The 23,513-nt window shown below is 42.0% G+C and overlaps 1 protein-coding gene across 1 annotated transcript; it reads right to left on the reverse strand.

Annotated features, from left to right (window-relative positions):
* Nucleotides 1-7,815: 7,815 nt before the first annotated feature.
* Nucleotides 7,816-23,228, reverse strand: LOC116412347 (protein FAM13A-like). Its single transcript, XM_031906484.1, has 7 exons — nucleotides 23,119-23,228; nucleotides 19,952-20,132; nucleotides 17,688-17,897; nucleotides 15,565-15,748; nucleotides 13,844-14,001; nucleotides 8,587-8,642; nucleotides 7,816-8,118 (listed from the first exon to the last, which is right to left on the reverse strand). The coding sequence occupies exons 1-7, from the start codon at nucleotides 23,146-23,148 to the stop codon at nucleotides 7,816-7,818; spliced, it is 1,122 nt and encodes a 373-aa protein (XP_031762344.1). The 5' UTR covers nucleotides 23,149-23,228.
* Nucleotides 23,229-23,513: the final 285 nt, after the last annotated feature.

Below are 23,513 nucleotides of genomic sequence, written 5' to 3' on the forward strand. Positions count from 1 at the left end.
TGCAAAGTCTCACATTTTTTTGCATATATTGGCTACATGTGCCTGCACCCGAGCGTATCTCATTCATTCAGGTGCAGGCACAAGTAGCAGGCGTAGGGCTGAATTTTCGCCAAGCGTTTTTCTTTTATCCCCCCCCCCCACTGCTACTATAGGCACCATCTCTCCCTACTATACCTGCTATCCCACAGCCCCAGTCCCTTCCCAGAGGCTATTATCGCCCCACTGCTACTATAGGCACCATCTCTCCCTACTATACCTGCTATCCCACAGCCCCAGTCCCTTCCCAGAGGCTATTATCCCCCCACTGCTACTATAGGCACCATCTCTCCCTACTATACCTGCTATCCCACAGCCCCAGTCCCTTCCCAGAGGCTATTATCCCCCCACTGCTACTATAGGCACCATCTCTCCCTACTATACCTGCTATCCCACAGCCCCAGTCCCTTCCCAGAGGCTATTATCCCTCCACTGCTACTATAGGCACCATTTCTCCCTACTATACCTGCTATCCCACAGCCCCAGTCCCTTCCCAGAGGATATTATCCCCCCACTGCTACTATAGGCACCATCTCTCCCTACTATACCTGCTATCCCACAGCCCCAGTCCCTTCCCAGAGGCTATTATCCCACTGCTACTATAGGCACCATCTCTCCCTACTATACCTGCTATCCCACAGCCCCAGTCCCTTCCCAGAGGTTATTATCCCTTCACTGCTACTATAGGCACCATCTCTCCCTACTATACCTGCTATCCCACAGCCCCAGTCCCTTCCCAGAGGCTATTATCCCTCCACTGCTACTATAGGCACCATCTCTCCCTACTATACCTGCTATCCCACAGCCCCAGTCCCTTCCCAGAGGCTATTATCCCCCCACTGCTACTATAGGCACCATCTCTCCCTACTATACCTGCTATCCCACAGCCCCAGTCCCTTCCCAGAGGCTATTATCCCCCCACTGCTACTATAGGCACCATCTCCCCTACTATACCTTCTAGGAATCGTAACAGCCATATTCTTCTGCTATTTTTTGCTAAACTCCTATCTTTCAGATATGGTTTATTAATTAGTATCACTTTAGTGAAATTTTGCCCCTGCAGAATATCAAAATAGCATGAGAAATTAATACTCATTAAGATGCCGCTGGTTGCCGTGACAGCAGCTAATTGATCCCAAATAAAAGCCAGGTAAGAACTGGGAGGAAATAATGTTAATTGAAGAATAAAGTGAGGAAGTTTGTTATCACTAAACAGGTGATGCCTTTTAATTTTATGTTTATGGTTCTTTCAGCAAATTGAAACCTGATAATACATATACATATATTATAGAATATTATTCCTTATTAATCCCTTATAACAAATGTGCTCCATTTACAATACAGACAACTCACAACTTGATCTTTAGGGCTAAAGTGTCACGAGTTGAGTACAGAATGTTGTCCAAAAAACTCTTGCACACTGTTGTATTGCCTGAAAGTGACTTTATTGGTTTAATAGAAAGTCCTTTCTGATATCTACTTGTATTGAGCCAATAAAGTCACTTTGAGGCAATACAACAAGTGCTACAGTGTGCGACAGTTTCTAAGACTACATGTGTATTTAGACCCTTGCCAGGTTGGGTTCATATACAGCTTGGCGCCTGTTCCAAAAGGATTAACATAGCAGTAGAGCACCTTACCATTACGTGGAATGAGTTGAGTATAGAACGCCATGGGGTGCCATACTACTTAGCTAGCTGGGCCATTCCAGACAGGTTCTTATCCCTTTGGCTACCATCTAAGTAGGACAGGAAGACTTTTTTTGATGTGTAAGTCATCTTCTTATCTACCATGCCCCATTCTGCCCAACCATGACCCCCAACCCAACCAAACATTATCATTCTTAGGAAGTCTCCCCTTTTGTTGTCTGCTATTGAAGACCATTCCCACCTATTACAGCTAAACCCGAGTGAACTCCCACTTAGCCCCCTGCTTTTAACCCTGAATTCAATTGGCCGTGCCCACTCTATCTATACTAGACCAGGGGCACAGAGTGCAGCTCCTATCTCCCATACACAGAGATGTCTCACCCCCACCGTATGTTTTAGTACTTTCATAAACACAGCCCAAAGGAGACACGTTTTCTTTTCATTTTAAGCTGTTGCTGTCATTGTTTAGTAACTTTGCTCATTATTAATCATTTAGTGACAACAGCCTGAAGCTTTGTGAGTCACGCAAAGTAATCGCTTGTTTTTAAACAGGGACGTGCATTTTCTCTCCCTCGTAAATTGTGATTTGCTCCCATAATCAACAGTAATCTTATTAACACGATGATCATACGTGCAAAATGGCAGCAGCGTCAGGCAGATATATTTTATTCAGCTTTACTGGGTATTGTGTATAGTGTGCTTTGTGTATACCTGTATTGTGCTTTGTGTATACCTGAATTGTGCTTTGTGTATACCTGTATTGTGCTTTGTGTATACCTGAATTGTGCTTTGTGTATACCTGTGTGGTGCTTTGTGTATACCTGTATTGTGCTTTGTGTATACCTGTGTGGTGCTTTGTGTATACCTGTATGGTGCTTTGTGTATACCTGTATTGTGCTTTGTGTATACCTGTATTGTGCTTTGTGTATACCTGTATTGTGCTTTGTGTATAGCTGTATTGTGCTTTGTGTATACCTGTATTGTGCTTTGTGTATACCTGTATTGTGCTTTGTGTATAGCTGTATTGTGCTTTGTGTATACCTGTATTGTGCTTTGTGTATACCTGTGTGGTGCTTTGTGTATACCTGTGTGGTGCTTTGTGTATACCTGTATGGTGCTTTGTGTATACCTGTATTGTGCTTTGTGTATACCTGTATTGTGCTTTGTGTATACCTGTGTGGTGCTTTGTGTATACCTGTATGGTGCTTTGTGTATACCTGTATTGTGCTTTGTGTATACCTGTATTGTGCTTTGTGTATACCTGAATTGTGCTTTGTGTATACCTGTATTGTGCTTTGTGTATACCTGTGTGGTGCTTTGTGTATACCTGAATTGTGCTTTGTGTATACCTGTGTGGTGCTTTGTGTATACCTGTGTGGTGCTTTGTGTATACCTGTATTGTGCTTTGTGTATACCTGTATTGTGCTTTGTGTATACCTGAATTGTGCTTTGTGTATACCTGTGTGGTGCTTTGTGTATACCTGTGTGGTGCTTTGTGTATACCTGTATCGTGCTTTGTGTATACCTGTATGGTGCTTTGTGTATACCTGTATCGTGCTTTGTGTATACCTGTGTGGTGCTTTGTGTATACCTGTATCGTGCTTTGTGTATACCTGTATGGTGCTTTGTGTATACCTGTATTGTGCTTTGTGTATACCTGTATTGTGCTTTGTGTATACCTGTATTGTGCTTTGTGTATACCTGTGTGGTGCTTTGTGTATACCTGTATGGTGCTTTGTGTATACCTGTATTGTGCTTTGTGTATACCTGTGTGGTGCTTTGTGTATACCTGTATCGTGCTTTGTGTATACCTGTATCGTGCTTTGTGTATACTACACTGCCATATATTGTAATAGGGCTTATAAGATCCCATAAGAGAAAGAAAAAACATTTAGGATACAGTATAATTAAAATGTGTCTGTACTATGCCAGTTGCCTGCAGCTTCAGGATTAAGAATTATATAGGAGTTTGATAGTGTAACCTGTTGGTTTACATCTAAATAAAACCATTAGCCGGCTATTGATGGGAGTGATAGCTCAGATGTTCATTGCCTCAGGGTGTACGGAACCTTGGGAATGTTTGGGCCTACAAAGAGGAGACAGTGAAGAACACAGGCATTAGGAGAGTGCTGGTTTGCCATGAAAGGATAAGTAAGTGAAGGTAAAATTGATGTTCCTCTGATTTGGAAAAATATCAGAAACCTCTAGTAGCCCTCTTTCTTTCTCCTGATCATTTCCTCAACTACATCATGGTACAGACCAGCAGGTGGCGCTTTTGTAACAAAAAGTAAAGGTTCTAAAGCAGGGGTCCCCAACGTTTCTTACTCATGAGCCACAGTCAAATGTAAAAAGACTTGGAGAGCAACACAAGCACCATAAACGTTCATGGAGGTGCCAAATAAGGGCTGTGATTGGCTATTAGGTGCCTCTATGCACCCTATCAGCTTACAGGGGCTTTATTTGGTAGGAAATCTTGTTTTTATTCAACCAAAACTTGCCCCCAAGTCAGGAATTCAAAAATAACTACCTGGTTTGGGGGCACTGAGAGCAACATCCAAGGCGTTGGGGAGCAACATGTTGCCCCTGAGCCACTGGTTGGGGATCACTGATCTAAAGTATCTGCCATTATAACCACCTCAGGGAGGGAATTCCCACAAATTCACAGCTCACTGTTACAAACCCCTTTCCGAATGTTAAGATGGAATCTCCTTTATTCTAATTTCAGTGGGTGCCATTGTGTCTGTTGGGAGGACCTACTGGTAAATAAAGCATTAGAGATGTCTACAAAAGTTCTCATTCCTCCAGGTCATGGTACATCTGTAGTAATAAGTCAAATCCATTGGACTTGCTGTGTTTTTCTTGAAGAAGTTTTGCTGAACTGAGAAAGCCAGTGGAATGACTAGCAAAACATCGGCAAGTCCAGTGGATTTGAATTATTACTACAGATAAAATATTAGTCTATTATTGGTCCCCTTATATATTTATACATGGCTATCATTCTTCATACGTTCTGTTAGTGCTACCCGAGAAAGTTCCAGGGCACCAGAGGTCTCCTGCTTCATGGAAGGGTATGGAAAACTACAGTGAGTTGCCCACAAGGGTTCTACTTCCAACTGAATCCTTACAGAGGCTAGACACTGACAAGAAGCCTGGCAACCATTTTATTGTGTTAGAGCCCCCTTACAAGAGCCTGGCAGCCATTTTATTGTGTTAGAGCCCCCTTACAAGAAGCCTGGCAACCATTTTATTGTGCTAGAGCCCCCTTACAAGAAGCCTGGCAACCATTTTATTGTGCTAGAGCCCCCTTACAAGAGCCTGGCAACCATTTTATTGTGTTAGAGCCCCCTTACAAGAAGCCTGGCAACCATTTTATTGTGCTAGAGCCCCCTTACAAGAGCCTGACAACCATTTTATTGTGTTAGAGCCCCCATACAAGAAGCATGGCAACCATTTTATTGTGCTAGAGCCCCCTTACAAGAAGCCTGGCAACCATTTTATTGTGTTAGACCTCCCTTAGAAGAGCCTGGCAACCATTTTATTGTGTTAGAGCCCCCTTACAAGAAGCCTGGCAACCATTTTATTGTGCTAGAGCCCCCTTACAAGAAGCCTGGCAACCATTTTATTGTGCTAGAGCCCCCTTACAAGAGCCTGGCAACCATTTTATTGTGTTAGAGCCCCCTTACAAGAAGCCTGGCAACCATTTTATTGTGCTAGAGCCCCCTTACAAGAGCCTGACAACCATTTTATTGTGTTAGAGCCCCCTTACAAGAAGCATGGCAACCATTTTATTGTGTTAGAGCCCCCTTACAAGAGCCTGGCAACCATTTTATTGTGTTAGAGCCCCCTTACAAGAAGCCTGGCAACCATTTTATTGTGTTAGAGCCCCCTTACAAGAGCCTGGAAGCCAAGCACAGTTTTGCAGGAACAACCCCCTGGGGATTTTAATGAGTACATGCTGTATTTCAATTAATCCTTCTAAATAAATCTGGATCAAGACACCTGTTAGCGCCAGAGACGTGGTTCCTAGAACCCCCTATAAATTCCCCGGCCACTAAACACGCACTGCTGACTAATCTGGTAGCTGTTTAAAAACTTAAGTATTTCTTAAACCAGTTGGACGGCCTTAGTCATGTGCCTCATTTGCACAGCCCCCCTTTTTCTCTCCGGACTAGAATAAGCTTTATTTACGGCTGGCGTCGGGAACACTATTTATTACATCACAGCACGTTTATTTCAGGTTTTATTTAGCAAACACCTCCTCGTATGTCACTGTTTATCGGCTTTGACCTTAAAGAAGTCATTCAATGACATTTATTCCTTTGTGCTTTTTTTAATATCCGCATCATGGCGAATACATATTAAAATGTGCACTTTTTACCGAGAGATGCACTGCTGATATTTATTAGTACTGCGGCAGATGTCAATATGAAAATAAGAACATTAGAAAGGATATTTAAAGTAAATCAGCAGTCTATTGAGAAGCCATCTGTATAATAAGCTCGTTGTGTAAAATGCTCAGCGGGGAAAAGGCAGGGGTTTGTTTATACAGAGGGCTTCTCAGTGAGACGCTTAATTTCAAATTTTGCCCTACTTAGGAAAAAACTTTGCTAATAAGCAGGTGCTCTTTGTCTCAAATGCTCCGCTGGGAAAAGGTAGGGGTTTGTTTATACAGAGGGCTTCTCAGTGGGCCGTTTAATTTCAAATTTTGCCCTACTTAGGGAAAAACTTTGCTAATAAGCAGGTGCTCTTTGTCTCAAATGCTCAGCTGGAAAAAGGTAGGGGTTTGTTTATTCAGAGGGCTTCTCAGTGGACCCTTAATTTCAAATTTTGCCCTACTTAGGGCAAAACTTTTCTAATGGTCAATCCATGGTGGGATAAAGAGAGACAGAAGGTGCTGTAATGCTTTGTGGTTACAGATAATGATAATTTGGTTACTAGCAGTTGAACTAATGCAGTTTAGCAGTCTGACCCACTAATGGCATCACCAAGCGCTGCTTATAAGTAAGTTCTATTGTAACATTATATAACGCCTATGGTTGAATGACAATATAAAACATACAAGCAACTGATTGATTTAAATTGTTTACTGAATATTCCAGTATGGAGTAATACAGTTTGAAAGTTCTATTTGAGCACATGGGATACTAATGACTTTCTTGTACACTAATTGCTTTTAGAAAAACATTTCCATAGGAAATAAAGACAATGCCAACCTTGGCCTAGGGCACATTTATGCCTATAACTGCTCCCTTTCCTGAAACATACTCAGCCCTCACCAGGTAGAAAATTTCAGCTTTTCATAGATCAACATTCAAATGTTATACTTTAAGTACTGCATAACGAACTATAGCAATTATGATTTGATTGGAATAGGCCTGTAAGGTGTAAGTAGGCTGACTTGCTTTTTACATCTCATTTCGATGTCAGAACAAATGCACTTAAGGTGTTAAAAGCGCTGTGCCAGATTTATTGGCTTAAGGTGGCCATACACGGGCCGATTGTAGCTGCCGATATCAGCCCCTTAACGAGGGGCATGCCCGACCGATATCTGGCCTGAAGTTGGCCAGATATCGATTGGGCAGGTTAAAAGATTTAGTTGGATCGGGGACCGCATCAGCTCATTGGTGCGGTCCCCAAACCGACTGCGCCCATTGCCGTTGTTATAATTCGATCGTTTGGCCCCGAATTAGCCTAAATTTGCCCGATATCGCCCACCCGTAGGTGGGGATATTGGGAGAAGATCGGCTCGCCAAACGAGCGGATCTTAACGTGTATGGCCATCTTTAGTCACCACAAGTTGCCACCTACATATAAGGAGGAGTGCAGCTTTGTGGACAGTGCACGTGCAATGGTATGTGTTGTACTGGGGATTGGTCCCATTGCTCTGGCACGTGTAGCAGGGCATGACATGAAGTAGGGAATTGGCTTCAAGGCCATGCTGTAGGAGATGGGAGGTGCACTTAATGACCAGGGACAGAAGCTTATTTTGGTAGACAGACAGATACCTCTATTGTCGCTCCTTTTCCCACAGACAGTTGCGGACCACATTCCGAGATACCTTCCCTGCCCCACTGGGCAGCATTTGGGGGAGGCACTGAAGAGAGCCCAGGGACACCACCCTCGGCAGGCCTTACAGAGGCATCTCTGTGAAATGCAGGGTGCCCCAAGGTTGCCAGTAGGGCCATAATAAGTTCTTGATAGCTTGAGCGGATGTTGCCTCCACCCCAAGGACCGCTGTAGTTAGGTCTTGGACACCCGTAGTGAAATCATTAAAAAGTGATAGTCTTTGCAGGCCATCCATCATCTGAAATGGAGATCTTGGTGGCATCTTGCAACATGTCAGGCAAGCTTCCTCAAACCCTGGAGCCGCCGGTGGGACATTTCCAGTGCCGCTATCTTGGCTGATGACTTGGCTCTTCCCCAGCAGAAGCACCTGTGTGAGAGAGGACAATAACTAAAATAATGAAAGACCTTTATCGCCATTATTACAGAGAACAAAATCAGCGAGAACTACAAAAAAGTTAGGTCATTATATACTTTAATTAGTTGGTAATTGCATTTTGGTTCGGAAATAAGTAAAAAAGAAGGATAGCTGAGCACTTGGTGAATCTGTAATTGGGTTTTTGACCAGCAACATTCTTATTGGTGCCATTACTTGCATGTGTAATTACCTTTTTTCATCAGCTCCTACAAAAAGAAAGAAAAAGAGAGGGAGAACTAGGGGGGCAGAGTGGGAAAGCTTTAGGGTGGGATTTAGAAACAAAGTTATTAGACTGATTATTTACAACATTTCAAATTAAATATCACTTATTTTACATCAGTTACACATATTTAAGGTGTCAGAGGACGTTAGTAGTACAGCCAAAAGGAACATATTTTTACTTGACAGTGACTCACTTACAGCTAGGGTGCGGCGGGTGCAGCAAAAACAAGGGTTTAGGGCCTGGACCAAAATATCTGAAAAATATAAATGTAAAATTTTCATAAGAACAAAGTTTAAAATAAATTCAACCTTAGTTCAAAACATTTCTTTGTATATAAATATATATTCACCATCTGAATCCTCCACTGGGGCCCTCTGGCTCCGTAGCCTGCTTAGATGTCTCAGCTGAGTTTGTAGAAGGTCCATCCATGTCCCTGTTCATGGCAGGGGGGTGATTTAGAGCAGGGATCCCCAACCTTTCTTACTTATGTCCACAGTCAAATGTAAAAAGACTTGGAGAGCAACACAAGCACCATAAAAGTTCATGGAGGAGCCAAATAAGGGCTGTGATTGGCTATTAGGGGCCTCTATGCTCACTATCAGCTTACAGGGGGCTTTATTTGGTAGGAAATCTTGTTTTTATTCAACCAAAACTTGCCCCCAAGTCAGGAATTCAAAAATAACTACCTGGTTTGGGGGCACTGAGAGCAACATCCAAGGGGTTGGTGAGCAACATGTTGCCCCCAAGCCAGGGTCGGACTGGGCCGCCGGGACACCGGGAAAAATCCCTGTGGGCCCCAGCTCTAGTGGGCCCCGGCGGCCCAAACCCGACCCTTGCCGGCGCTCCACCTCCCGAACACTCCTCCCCTGACGCGTCAAATTTATGCGCTCGGGAGAGGACGTCGGGAGGGGGGCCCTGCGAGGGGGTTAGGGGGGCCCCGAGCCACTGGTTGGGGATCACTGTGGCACCCAAGCTTAATAAAGCTTAATAAAGAAATACATTCCAGGACATATTGATCTTCTCTACATTGTTATTTGCTCCTCTGTGCAAACACTTAGTTGCACCTTATCCCATCTGTTTGCAGATATTCAGCCTCTACCCCCTCACTGATATCCTCATGAATCCTATCCAGGAGGAGGTGCCCATAGGTCCTGATTTTTATAGAGGGCAGAGGGCCTTCATTTTGCTGCCTGAATCTTATTTCTGCTAAACTCAAATATACTGCAAATACTTTGCTTCATGTCACTGTACCGCTTCTAACAGGTAATGTGGTTCACATGCCCTGCCAGGTCTTCCCTGAGCTTCTTCCTCTTGGCACTGATCCCCCAATAACAGGTCTCTTGGATGAGCCTCCCCCACTTGACTCCATATGGAGTCATTCTCTTCTCTTCTATTTTCTACTGCCCTTCTTAATTCATGCTCTTTTAACAGGTATATGGGAGGTACTCCAAAATGCACTAGTGCTCTCTATTGTTGTACTTCAGACCCAGTCAAGGGGCCCAACTCCCAGCAACTCCCAGTAGACAAAAGTTACACTGGACTCTCTCCTCTCAGGTGGGCCCTCACTGATAGTGGAGAATGGGTTAACCATACTGATCCTGCAGAACCAGGGTTGGACTGGGGGCCCCAGGGGCCCTGCAGGTTCCCCAGCCAGCCTTGTCCCCTACCCCCCAGGGGCCCCCCTAACCCCCCCGCAGGGGCCCCACCTGACGTCCTCCCCGAGCGTGTATAAATTGAACGCGTCAGGGGAGGAACAGTCAGTAGGGGGAGCGCCGGCAAAGGTTGGACTGAGCTGCCGGGGCCCACCAGGATTTTTCCTGGTGTCCCGGCGGCCCAGTCCGACCCTGTGCACAACACACTTAATCTCTCAAATAACGTATTGTTGAATCTCTTACAATCTCTTTTGGGGTCTGTGCTTGCAGAAATGGCGAGCAAGAACTTACAGACACTCTAACATAAATGATATACACAATGTCTCATATGGCTTTGGCAACATCCAGAGGTATTGTAGCATTGCCTGTCTTTGGCAAACAATCCCCATGACTAGGCAAAGCCCACAGAGGTGAATTACTCCAGGAATCTACCTATTCCTAAGCCTAACCACCAGCTTTGACACCACAGGGTACTAACCCTTACTAGTCTCCCCCTTGGAGCCTCTGACTGCTCACTAAATAATCTTGTCTTCCACTCCTACAACCTGTATTACAAAATGTATCCTGGCATGTATTTCTCCTATGCTGGGCCTACCTCCGCCAGGCCCTCTGAAAACCATCTCATCTCCTCCAGTAAGTGGGGGAACCACATAAAGACAGAAACCTGACACCTTTCTTGCAAAGGGATTTATTCCTCCTCCAAATTATCAGGACCCAGCCTAGCTGGTTAAACTAATCACAGGAGTTAAAAAACTAAAGGTTTGCAAAACCTTTACCCCCCTACAATCCCCTCAATCCTTCCTGACCAATCCCCCCAAATGTGTTCCCTGCTCACTTCCCAGGACCCTTCAGACCCACAATCCAGGATTCTTATTGAAAAGTCCCTAATTTCCCTTTGATCTCCTGCACCGAATGACAAAAATGATCCAAAGTTTCTCAAACTTAATTAGATAAGAACCTTTTGGCACAGAGCCCAGAATACTCAACACCTGCACTGAGATACAATTGCAACTAAGAAGATAAAGATGTCTCTTGGGGGAACCGAGACTTGCAGATTAACTTGGCCCCATCCTTCCCCTCTGTCTCAGCTCCCACTTTGCTTCACTATCCTCTGAGGAATTTTCTCTTTTTGTTTTTGGAAAAAGAACAAGCCAAGCTGAGCAGCTCTCCCCATTGCTTTAAAAACAGCAAGTGCCCAAGGAGAAGGAAATCACCTAAAATGGCCACCAGAGCACTTCCTTCACTTCCTGTTAGTAATTTAAAGGTGCCACTGTCAGTTTGAATAAAATCAAATATACATATATCTGTACTTTTTATATCTTGCACATTTATGAACATTCATGTCTGACTGACAAGCAACAACCGCTCTGTTTCTGCTCTGAACCCATTCATGATCTAAATTTCACAAAATCATTTAATGAGGGAGAAATGGAGTCTTTACTTTCCACCAACCAACAGAAGCTTCCCCTGAAAACAGCTCAGACAGTGTATAATTGATTTTGTCAGGGTACAATGGGAGAATATTGAAAGCACATGCCTGCCTGGTTGCTATGGGTTACTGAATGTATGCACTTTTGCTGTGGATAGTGAATACTGTATATAGTATAGGCAGATAGAGTCCCATGTAAAGAACCTTTTTAGTCAGCCACAACATGCTGCTCTATTCAGGGTTTAAAGCAATGTTAGTATTTTACTTGCTGCACAGAATGTCAGGGTTATAAACAAAGGCGCAAAGGCGATGGCAGATCATTACTCTAACGAATTCAAAATGGATATAATTTTTTTTTTTCTTAAAAAAACACATAATTTTTAGCCAAAGCTATTACTATGCAGTGTTACAAAAAGCATAAAATCTGAATTCTATGTGGCTATATTCATGCACAAAACAGGCCTAACGTTCATGTTATACAACGCTGCCCCCTAGTGAGAGAGCAAGTTAACAAACTAAAATCTACAGGTAAAACGCAAGAGCATTTTTCACTTACTTTATTATATATCCATTACAGAGCACCAATGTATACTGTGGCAAACCATATAGAGGTAGATTTCATGCAATACTATTTAGTAGGCCCATGTGGCTCACACTGGGAGAGTTGCAGTTACACACTTCTAGCACTCTGGGCCTTCATTACTTCTCTAGCTAATCTACATTTACAGGAACCCAACTCCCTTGTAGCTCCCACTTTCTTAACTGGGGCCATTCCTCCATGCCAGGCACTGAACCCCCATCCACCCTTCTCAATGAGGGGTATCATAACATGACTATAACCCTTTCCCTGCTGGCTGATTTCACTAGACAACATGCTATTCCCATGGCAGCGAATGGAATGTGAAAACCTCGGTTGTACGTTTGTGGGCAGGAGGAGGGGAGCTCTCTAAATGGCTGCAGTACAGATATAGGACCCGTTATCCAGAATACTCAGGACCTGGGGGTTTCCGGATAAGGGGTCTTTCCGTAATTTGGATCTCCTTACCAAGTCTACTAAAAAATCAATAAACCATTAATCAAACCCAATAGGATTGTTTTGCATCCAATAAGAATTGATTATATCTTAGTTGGGATCAAGTACAGGTACTGTTTTATTATTACAGAGAAATGGGAATCATTTAACTATGAAATAAACCCAATAGGGCTGTTCTGCCCCAATAAGGGGTAATTATATCTTAGTTGGGATCAAGTACAGGTACTGTTTTATTATTACAGAGAAAAGGGAATCATTTAGCCATTAAATAAACCCAATAGGGCTGTTCTGCCCCAATAAGGGGTAATTATATCTTAGTTGGGATCAAGTACAGGTACTGTTTTATTATTACAGAGAAAAGGGAATCATTTAGCCATTAAATAAACCCAATAGGGCTGTTCTGCCCCCAATAAGGGGTAATTATATCTTAGTTGGGATCAAGTACAGGTACTGTTTAATTATTACAGAGAAAAGGGAATCATTTAACCATTAAATAAACCCAATAGGGCTGTTCTGCCCCCAATAAGGGGTAATTATATCTTAGTTGGGATCAAGTACAGGTACTGTTTTATTATTACAGAGAAAAAGGGAATCATTTAACCATGAAATAAACCCAATAGGGCTGTTCTGCCCCAATAAGGGGTAATTATATCTTAGTTGGGATCAAGTACAGGTACTGTTTTATTATTACAGAGAAAAGGGAATCATTTAACCATGAAATAAACCCAATAGGGCTGTTCTGCCCCCAATAAGGGGTAATTATATCTTAGTTGGGATCAAGTACAGGTACAGTTTTATTATTACAGAGAAAAGGGAATCATTTAACCATTAAATAAACCCAATAGGGCTGTTCTGCCCCAATAAGGGGTAATTATATCTTAGTTGGGATCAAGTACAGGTACTGTTTTATTATTACAGAGAAAAGGGAATCATTTAACCATGAAATAAACCCAATAGGGCTGTTCTGCCCCCAATAAGGGGTAATTATATCTTAGTTTGGATCAAGTACAGGTACTGTTTTATTTTTTACAGAGAAAAAGGAAATCAATTTAAAAATCTGAATTATTTTATTAAAATGGAGTCTATGGGAGACAGGCTTTCCGTAATTCAGAGCTTTCTGGATAACGGGTTTCCGGATAATGGATCCCATACCTGTATTATATTGGTAACTTGCTTCCCACTGAAATGCTAACAATGGTGCCATTATTGCTCATGATCTAGCCAATCAGTTAATTAGTGGATACATTAACTAAGCAATAAAACATATTCTGAGACTGCTCTCTCTGTAGGTAGGAATATATATATATATATATATATCTATTACAGCCGCCCTTGCTCACTTGCAGAATACAGAGAGGGATCCAGGTTGGTACATACCCCGGGGAGGATTTCTGGCTTTAATAAGCCCTCGGCTATTCTCTCATAGTTCCTGAGCACGTGTAGGAGTATTGCGTTGCACAGCATCTGTTCCTCATGAACATCCCTGCTGAATGGGACCCTTTTATTCACAGAGAGAAAGAGAAGAGCGGGTCAGGTTCAAAGCCCACAAACAGGGGTGCCCACTAAAGCAAGATGGATATATTCTGACCTGCCCCTTAATCTGGACCCCTTGATGCTGAAAGACACCTTGTCATTGGTTTGTTTGGACTGTAACTGTTCCTTAAACATGTTCTAGAGTAGGAGCGGCCTGTGGTACCGAGATACAATAACTCACTGTGGGTTTGCATAAACAAATAGCGCTTAATGAATGTCAGTAGGTGGGGGTGTCATAGCTTAGGGCCCAGAATTATTTTGACAAGCCTTAAAATATCCAACCAGGTGGTGGTTACCAGAACATCAAACAACAGCCTTTTTTAAAAAGGTAACTAAAGTTTGTGCGCCACCATCTTTGATTTAGTTGATATTAGTGCTCACGGTTGCCTTTTTTTAATAGGAAATGCTGACTGTGCTTAAACTATATTTATCTGTATATACTGATTTAGACCACCGTTGTCTCATCGCCTTTTGAAGGACAGATCTAAGCTTCATGTTCCATTAGTGGTTTTGGCAAAGAAGGTTTCATGTAACTGAACCATAGTAAGATAATGGAGCACATTCATGGCTCACGTTTTGGTCAGGACACCCAGTTTTTATCATAGCACCCTCCGCCATTTAAATCCTATTATGGTGGAAGACCCACTAGGGACCTAAAACTGTCCAAAATTGTGACCATAAATATGACACTACATTTTTTTACAGATAATGGTGGCACCACATTAATGTTTACACTTTTGGACTCCTATCAAAAGATTTTTTGGACTGCATGAGTTTTCCCACAATATAGATATTTAATGGTAGAGATTGTTATGTATCCATTGCTTTCATAAAGGCTAGGTGGTTCAACCAAACAATCAACTATGATAATACCCATAAGGCCTATGAGTTTGGATCTTTACCCAGGTGTACTATGTGTGAGAGCCTACAGCTACTGTATGTCAATATAATGGGGGTTAATGTTAGGTGTAGTGCTTGCTCCATATCCAGATAACCATAGCAGCCAATACAAAGGTCCAGTTAACTGGTCTACTGTCTGAAAGCAAACATCTGATAGGTTAGTAGACCTGGTGCAAAGTTTATGTCAGTCATTACATTATCCTCTGCATTAATAGGTGATGGCACCACCTGCTGTTGGGTGGAAGTATTGTTTGGCACTAAGAACGCTGGTAGCTGTCACCAGGTGAAGATACATTTGCTCACCCACCCAAATTTAGGGACACTTTTTGGGACTAAATGTCTTGGAGATCTGATTAGTGGATATACTTTGACCTAAGTAATGAAAAAAGTGGAATATTTTTTCACTATAAACCAAAGCCATCCTTCAATTGCGCACAATGAAGAATAATGGTCTTGAAGTGGGCACTGGACTCCTCCATAATATTTTTTCCATCTTTAACATACACTGTAAGTGTGCTACTTAGAAGTTCAAATTTGTCCTTCTGCTCTGCAGGTATTTCTGTACAGCTGATAAGAAGCTCATGGATTGTTCCAGAAGGCCACTTGGCCAACACCATAATAAACATACCTGAAAAAACTGGGCCCAAACACAACAGAAAGGTTTTCCAAGGTCATGTTGTTTATGTCACTGAAAGAGGCCACTTGGATTAGGAAGAAGCAAAGGTAGAGCAGGACATTTCTATGCGCTCGGGGGAGACTTGCAATTAACTCTTTCAGCTGTTGCGTACATTTGTCTGTATTGTCTTTGTGGGCTGTAAGGCAAAGTAGGTCATTATTAACTGCTTTATTCACAGAAGACACACATGGGAAATGGTACTATCAGCCTAGGATGGTTTTTTGTACAGGTAGATATATTATAGAGTCATCAAGTTGACCTTCCATTTCAGCCCCTTTCGATTCTAAACATCTATAAAATCCTTATACTCCAAGGTTAATCATGAGTTTAGATATGCATTGCATAGCTGCAGTGTTGGAGTAGGAGAGCCATCCGCTGTTGCACCCTATGTTTGGTTTAGTAAAGTCCATTGCCTAAAGTACAGTAATTCTAGCTTAATTAATTTTAGACTTTATTTGTTCTTTAATAGGTAATCTTCTTTCCTTGGTGTTCCATAATGGGAGCCATTTTTTCCTGAACACTAGACTGTATAGAGAACTCTACTGTAGCTTTCCATAATGGAAGTCACAAATGGCAGAAGACTATTATAGGGATCCATGATGGGAACCATGCCTTCAGTGCACTCTTGACTGTAGGCTTGTGCAAATTGGAGGACTACTGTAGGGTTCCATGAATGGAAGTCATGTCTTCATAGTATTCTAGGCTTTATGTCTACACAAAGATAAAAGCACTATTGTAGGCTTCCAGGGTGGATGTCTTCCCTGCAGTCTAGAGCTGTGGTTACCCTAAAGGCCAGTTAGAACAAGATTTGGAGAAAATGCCTATGTTGTCTTTTATATACATCTGCAAGCAAATCTTGAAGTCATTTAGGGTTAGATTTGGGATGACTTATTTACTGTGATACATATTCTTGGAATTACGGCTGATTGGCTAATACTGCAATATTTTTCTAGATCTATAAATATAGACTAAGGGGAGCTCTAAGCAAATTTGGACCTTCCATGGTGAAAGCCATAATTTACCTGAACCCTAAACCATATGCTTACAAAAATCCAGGAGAACTCATTTAGGGTACCATGATGGAAGCCATGTCTTCATTACACTGACATTATAGCTAAAAGCACTTTTGTAGGGTTCCATCATCAATGCCATTTTATTTCTGCAAATAAGACTTTATTATTATGTACTCAGCCCCATTCCATTGTCAGTTTCATATATATATATATATATATATACAGGTATCGGACCCCTTATCCAGAATTTTAAAATTGATTTCCTTTTTCTCTGTAATAATAAAATAGTACCTTGTAACTGATTCAAACTAAGATATAATTACCCCTTATTGGGGGCAGAACAGCCCTATTGGGTTTATTTAATGGTTAAATGATTCCCTTTTCTCTGTAATAATAAAACAGTACCTGTACTTGATCCCAACTAAGATATAATTACCCCTTATTGGGGGCAGAACAGCCCTATTGGGTTTATTTCATGGTTAAATGATTCCCTTTTCTCTGTAATAATAAAACAGTACCTGTACTTGATCCCAACTAAGATATAATTACCCCTTATTGGGGGCAGAACAGCCCTATTGGGTTTATTTCATGGTTAAATGATTCCCTTTTCTCTGTAATAATAAAACAGTACCTGTACTTGATCCCAACTAAGATATAATTACCCCTTATTGGGGGCAGAACAGCCCTATTGGGTTTATTTAATGGTTAAATGATTCCCTTTTCTCTGTAATAATAAAACAGTACCTGTACATGATTCCAACTAAGATATAAATAATCCTTATTGGATGCAAAACAATCATATTGGGGTTAATTAATGTTTTATTAATTTTTTGGTATGGAGATTACAGAAAGACCTCTTATCTGGAATACCCTTGGTTCCAAGCATTCTGTATAACGGGTCCTATACCTGTATATTTAGTTTTAGCCTTGGTTCCACTGCCATAATCTTTCCCTTCAAATTAAAACAATGCACATTTGGCATTTGATGTTGCATTCTCCGAAACCTTGCAACATCTGTTTTGCCTTGGTAATGTCTTTTTTTTCCATATCTCCTGATCTTACCTCTGTAAGCACCAATGAAGGAAGGGTGGCTGGGTTCCGGCACTACACCTTCTGGAAGCTCTTTTAGAAAAACTTTGAGAAGACTTGCTATAGCATCAATGTCATCTTCCTGCTCCAGAGTCACCTTCTCCCCTTTATCATACTTGGCTTTCAGGGTCTTTACTTTGTGCACCGAGGCAGAGATTCTAAACAGCCCTTTATGTTTTAGACCTGCAACAAGTAGATCTCTTACAAAAATACAGTCTTGGGTTCTGTGCAATATATCCATGGTATTTCCAAAAAAAATCATTTTACTTTTGGGTTTTTCACAAGCCTGAATCATATTAAAACTATGTACCTATGGTAAAAAAACATCATTATTGAATATATTTCAGTCAAAAATGTTAATTTCTAAGTTTAGAAAAACATTAACTTTAAAGGAATACTATCATGATTTTTATGGGGTACTTTTTATTTCTAAATGACACTGTTTACATAGCAAATAATTCCCTCTGCCATTTACACTTTTATTCTTGAACCAACAAATGTATTTGTAGCTGTAATATTGGTGTGTAGGCGCCATCTCAGTGCATTGTGCCTGAGTCTGAGCTTTCAGCCAGCGCTACACATTAGAACTGCTTTCAGCTAACCTATTGTTTCTCCTACTCCCATGTAACTGGGGGAGTCCCAAGCCGGACTTGGATTTCTTACTATTGAGTGCTATTCTGATACCTACTGGGAGCTGCTATCTTGCTCCCTTCCCATTGTTCTGCTGATTGGCTGCTGGGGGTGAGGGGGGGGGGATATCACTCCAACTTGCAGCGCAGCAGTAAAGTGTGCCTGAGTCGGAGCTTTCAGAAGGAGCCGGCGCTACACATTAGAACTGCTTTCAGCTAACCTATTGTTTCTCCTACTCCCATGTAACTGGAGGAGTCCCAAGCCGGACTTGGATTTCTTACTATTGAGTGCTATTCTGATACCTACTGGGAGCTGCTATCTTGCTCCCTTCCCATTGTTCTGCTGATCGGCTGCTGGGAGGGGGGGATATCACTCCAACTTGCAGCACAACAGTAAAGTGTGCCTGAGTCTGAGCTTTCAGAAGGAGCCGGCGCTACACATTAGAACTGCTTTCAGCTAACCTATTGTTTCTCCTACTCCCATGTAACTGGAGGAGTCCCAAGCCGGACTTGGATTTCTTACTATTGAGTGCTATTCTATACCTACTGGGAGCTGCTATCTTGCTCCCTCCCCATTGTTCTGCTGATCGGCTGCTGGGAGGGGGGGGGGATATCACTCCAACTTGCAGCACAGCAGTAAAGTGTGAGTGAAGTTTATCAGAGCACAGGTCACATGGCTGTGGCACCCTGGGAAAAGAAGTCACTATTGAATGGGAAAAAAAGAGTTTGGGAGCAATACAAGCATGAAAAAAGTTCCTGGGGATGCCAAATAAGGGTTGTGATTGGCTATTTGGTAGCCCCTGTATGGATTGGTAGTCTACATAAGGCTCTTGGCAGTACACTTGGTTTTTATATAACCAAAATTTGCCTCCAATACAGGAATTCAAAAATAAGCACCTGCTTTGAGGCCACTGGGAGCAACATCCAAGGGGTTGGGGAGCAACATGTTGCTATGGCTGGGGATCACTGGTTGGGGATCACTCACTTAGAGCTTGCTGGTGTATTTGTTACAGCACCTTATTAAATTAAGGAATATTGGCCTGAAACATACTATTTGTATTTGCTGAAGGATAGCTTATAAAGATGAATGGAATATTTTCTACTTGGATTCCTTAGGGTTTGTATTTGGTTTGTGAAAGATTCGGAATTGGGATGAATGCCAGAAAAGGCTAGAAAACTAACATTCCAACTTAGGGCAGAGGCACACAGGGAGAATTATTTATTGGTTAAATCTCAGCTACAAATCTCCCTGAAATGCTTCCTCACTGAATTGCCGATGGAAAGGCATGTGCGTCACACAAAATTTCTTCCTGCAGGAAACTGCGATTCACTTTATTGCTGGTTGGGAGGCATTTTGGGGAGATTGGTCACCCACGATAGCCGAGATTTAACCATGGGTGTCTAATCTCCCCATGGTCCATGGCCCTTAAGCCCAGGCCTATGGGTCATCATTTAGTGAGCATTCTCTGCACTCTAAACAAGACATTTGCACAATTGCACAGCACAGTTGTTGGCCATGTGTAGATGCCCCAAATACTGAATGCTTACATGAGTGCCCTACTGTTTTTCCTTATAGTATATGGACATTGGCCATTTAACAGGACCTACCAAACATGGAGAGGTGTTCAACAATGTCCTTGATCACCAAGGGGATGGAATCTGTATCTTTTGATTTGCATTGCTCAAGAGAAACCCCAAACACTGCAGTCACTGCGGGTGCAACCCCACGGGCTCGTTCCGGCGCAACTTTATTGGTGCTTCTTTTAACTTGAACAGCGGATAATGATTTCTATGAAGATAGAGAACATCAGTCATCAGGGTTTCCTTTAATACAGTATATACCCACCCATTAGTCTGTGCGAAGATTAACACCTACTTGGGGCAGGCGGTACTTTTAGTGAATCGTGTGTTAAGTCGCAAAAAATAAGAAGCGATAAAATTGTTAACGCATGCTATAAATAGCGCTCGTTTTATCGCACTTTAGTGAATCAACCCCCATATGTTTATACAGGTGTCCAGAAATCTGATATACAGAAAGCTCTGAAATTACAGCATTTCCCAATCTCCCATAGACTCCATTTTACCGTAATCAAAAAATTCAAATTTTTTAAAAAGTATTTCCTGTTTCTTGGTAATAATAAATCAGCACCTTGTACTTGTCCCAATTAATATAATTAATCTGTTTTGGAGGCAAAACCTGTATATATATATATATATATATATATATATGTGTTGGTGCTATTTAATGAATTTATTAATCAAGTTTTCATGAACAGCTAATCAAAGGTTTGTAAATATGCTAAATGACAACTTTTTATTTCAGGCGGTTCAAGAACCCACTAGGAATGACGCTATTTTGGACCTGGTGATATCTAATAATAATGAACTTATCTCTAACATTTGTGTGGGTGAGCATTTGGGGAACAGTGATCACAACATGGTCTCCTTTGAGATAATGCTACAGAGACAGCTCTATAAGGGAGTAACTAAAACGCTCAATTTTAGACGTGCAGACTTTGCCAGTATAAGGGCATCTCTGCAATGTGTCAACTGGGAAAGGCTTTTCATGGGGTTAGACACAGAAGGAAAATGGAACATCTTTAAAACATTGCTTTGTAGGTATACACAACAGTATATCCCCCTTGTAAGCAAGGAGAGGCATCGCAAAGCAAAACCTTTATGGCTGAATAAAGGTGTCAGTGTCGAGGTTGGTAAGAAAAAACGTGCTTTTAGGGCATTCAAGTTAGCTGGGACAGCGGAAACTTTCATCAGGTACAAGGAAGCAAATAAAGCAGCAACAAAGCTATCAGGCAAGCTAAACTAGAGATGGAAATGGATATTGCTGCTAGGGGTAAAAAGAATCCAAAATTATTTTTTAATTATGTGAATAGTAAAAAAATGAAGCAAGAAGGGGTGGGAACTTTATTATCACGGGGGGGTACGTTGGTTGATGAGAACGGGGAAAAAGCTGAAAATTTTGAAATCTTATTTTTCTTCTGTCTATACATCTGAGGAGCCGGATAATGAAGGCTTCCCTTGTAATATGCCCAGTTCTAGTAATTTAGCTACTGACGCATGGGTCACTCGGGAGGAAATTCAAAAGAGACTTGAACATGTAAAGGTAAACAAAGGTCCAGGGCCGGATGGGATTCATCCCAGGGTATTAAATGAGCTGAGCGCTGTGATTGCCAAGCCTCTTCACTTAATTTTTCAGGATTCGTTGAGGTCTGGCATGGTGCCGAGAGACTGGCGGATTGCTAATGTGGTGCGGTTATTTAAAAAGGGATCCCGTTCTCAGCCTGAAAACTATAGGCCTGTTAGTCTGACATCAGTAGTAGGAAAACTTTTGGAAGGGGTAATAAGGGATAGGGTACTTGAATACATTGCAGTTCACAATACTATTAGTTTGTGCCAGCATGGTTTTATGCGTAACAGATCTTGCCAGACTAATTTAGTCGCCTTTTATGAGGAGGTGAGCAGGAACCTTGATGCTGGAATGGCAGTTGATCTCATCTACTTGGACTTTGCTAAAGCGTTTGATACAGTACCTCACAGAAGGTTAATGATCAAATTGAGGAATATTGGCCTAGAACATAATATTTGTAATTGGATAGAGAACTGGCTGAAGGATAGAGTACAAAGAGTGGGGGTAAATGGAACATTTTCTAATTGGACCAGTGTGGTTAGTGGAGTACCGCAGGGGTCAGTCCTTGGTCCTTTGCTGTTTAACTTGTTTATTAATGACCTGGAGGTGGGCATAGACAGTATTGTTTCTATTTTTGCTGATGACACAAAATTGTGCAAAACTATAAGTTCCATGCAGGATGCTGCCGCTTTGCAGAGCGATTTGACAAAATTAGATAACTGGGCAGCAAACTGGAAAATGAGGCTCAATGTTGATAAGTGCAAAGTTATGCATTTTGGTAGGAATAATATAAACGCGAACTATCAACTGAATGGTAGTGTGTTGGGGGGATCCTTAATGGAGAAGGATCTAGGGGTTTTTGTAGATAACAAGTTGTCTAATTCCAGGCAGTGTCATTCTGTGGCTACTAAAGCAAATAAAGTGCTGTCTTGTATAAAAAAGGGCATTGACTCAAGGGATGAGAACATAATTTTGCCCCTTTATAGGTCCCTGGTAAGGCCTCACCTTGAGTATGGGGGCAGTTTTGGGCTCCAGTCCTTAAGAAGGATATTAATGAGCTGGAGAGAGTGCAGAGACTGCAACTAAACTGGTAAAGGGGATGGAAGGGTTAAACTATGAGGTGAGACTGTCAGGGTTGGGGTTGTTTTCTCTGGAAAAGAGGCGCTTGCGAGGGGACATGATTACTCTGTTCAAGTACATTAGAGGGGATTATAGGCAGTTGGGGGATGTTCTTTTTTCCCATAAAAACAATCAGCGCACCAGAGGCCCCCCCTATAGATTAGAGGAAAGGAGATTCCATTTGAAGCAGCGTAGGGGGTTCCTCACGGTGAGGGCAGTGAGGGGGTTGGGGAATGCCCTTCCTAGTGATGGGGTAATGGCAGATTCTGTTAATGCCTTTAAGAGGAGCCTGGATGAGTTCTTGAACAATCAGAATATCCAAGGCTATTGTGATACTAATATCTACAGTTAGTATTAGTGGTTGTAAATATAGTTTATGTATGTGAGTGTATAGATTGGTAGGTGTGGGTTGTGGGTGCTGGGTTTACTTGGAAGGGTTGAACTTGATGGACTCTGGTCTTTTTTCAACCCTATGTAACTATGTAACTATGTAACTAATCAGGTTACTTACACATCCTGGGAAGGAGGCGCCCGTGCCCATAGCTAAGGTGCAGCGCTGGGACTGTCATAGGAAGCATTGGGTACTGAGCTGGGATCATTCGGAGAAACCTTCTACCTGCACAAAATAAAATAGTTCTTTTGTTACTGGCGTCACAGGAAAAGAAAGTGAACTGGATACGGGGCGGAAGCCTGAAGGCTTGTTTGGGAGATTATTGCTGTTGCTATTGCGGGTCACATGATCATAAGTCAATAAATTGGGAACAATGACTCCGGTCTCTATGGAGCTTCATTCATAAAATGAAACATGCACTCGATATTTAAGAAATCGTGTTGTGACTGCTTTTATTCAGATATTTCAGATTATTATTTACCATTTACCCCCTTGAAGCTGCCTTCCTGGGCATG

Source organism: Xenopus tropicalis, chromosome 7 (assembly GCF_000004195.4).
Source record: "Xenopus tropicalis strain Nigerian chromosome 7, UCB_Xtro_10.0, whole genome shotgun sequence".
Classification (NCBI taxonomy): domain Eukaryota; kingdom Metazoa; phylum Chordata; class Amphibia; order Anura; family Pipidae; genus Xenopus; species Xenopus tropicalis.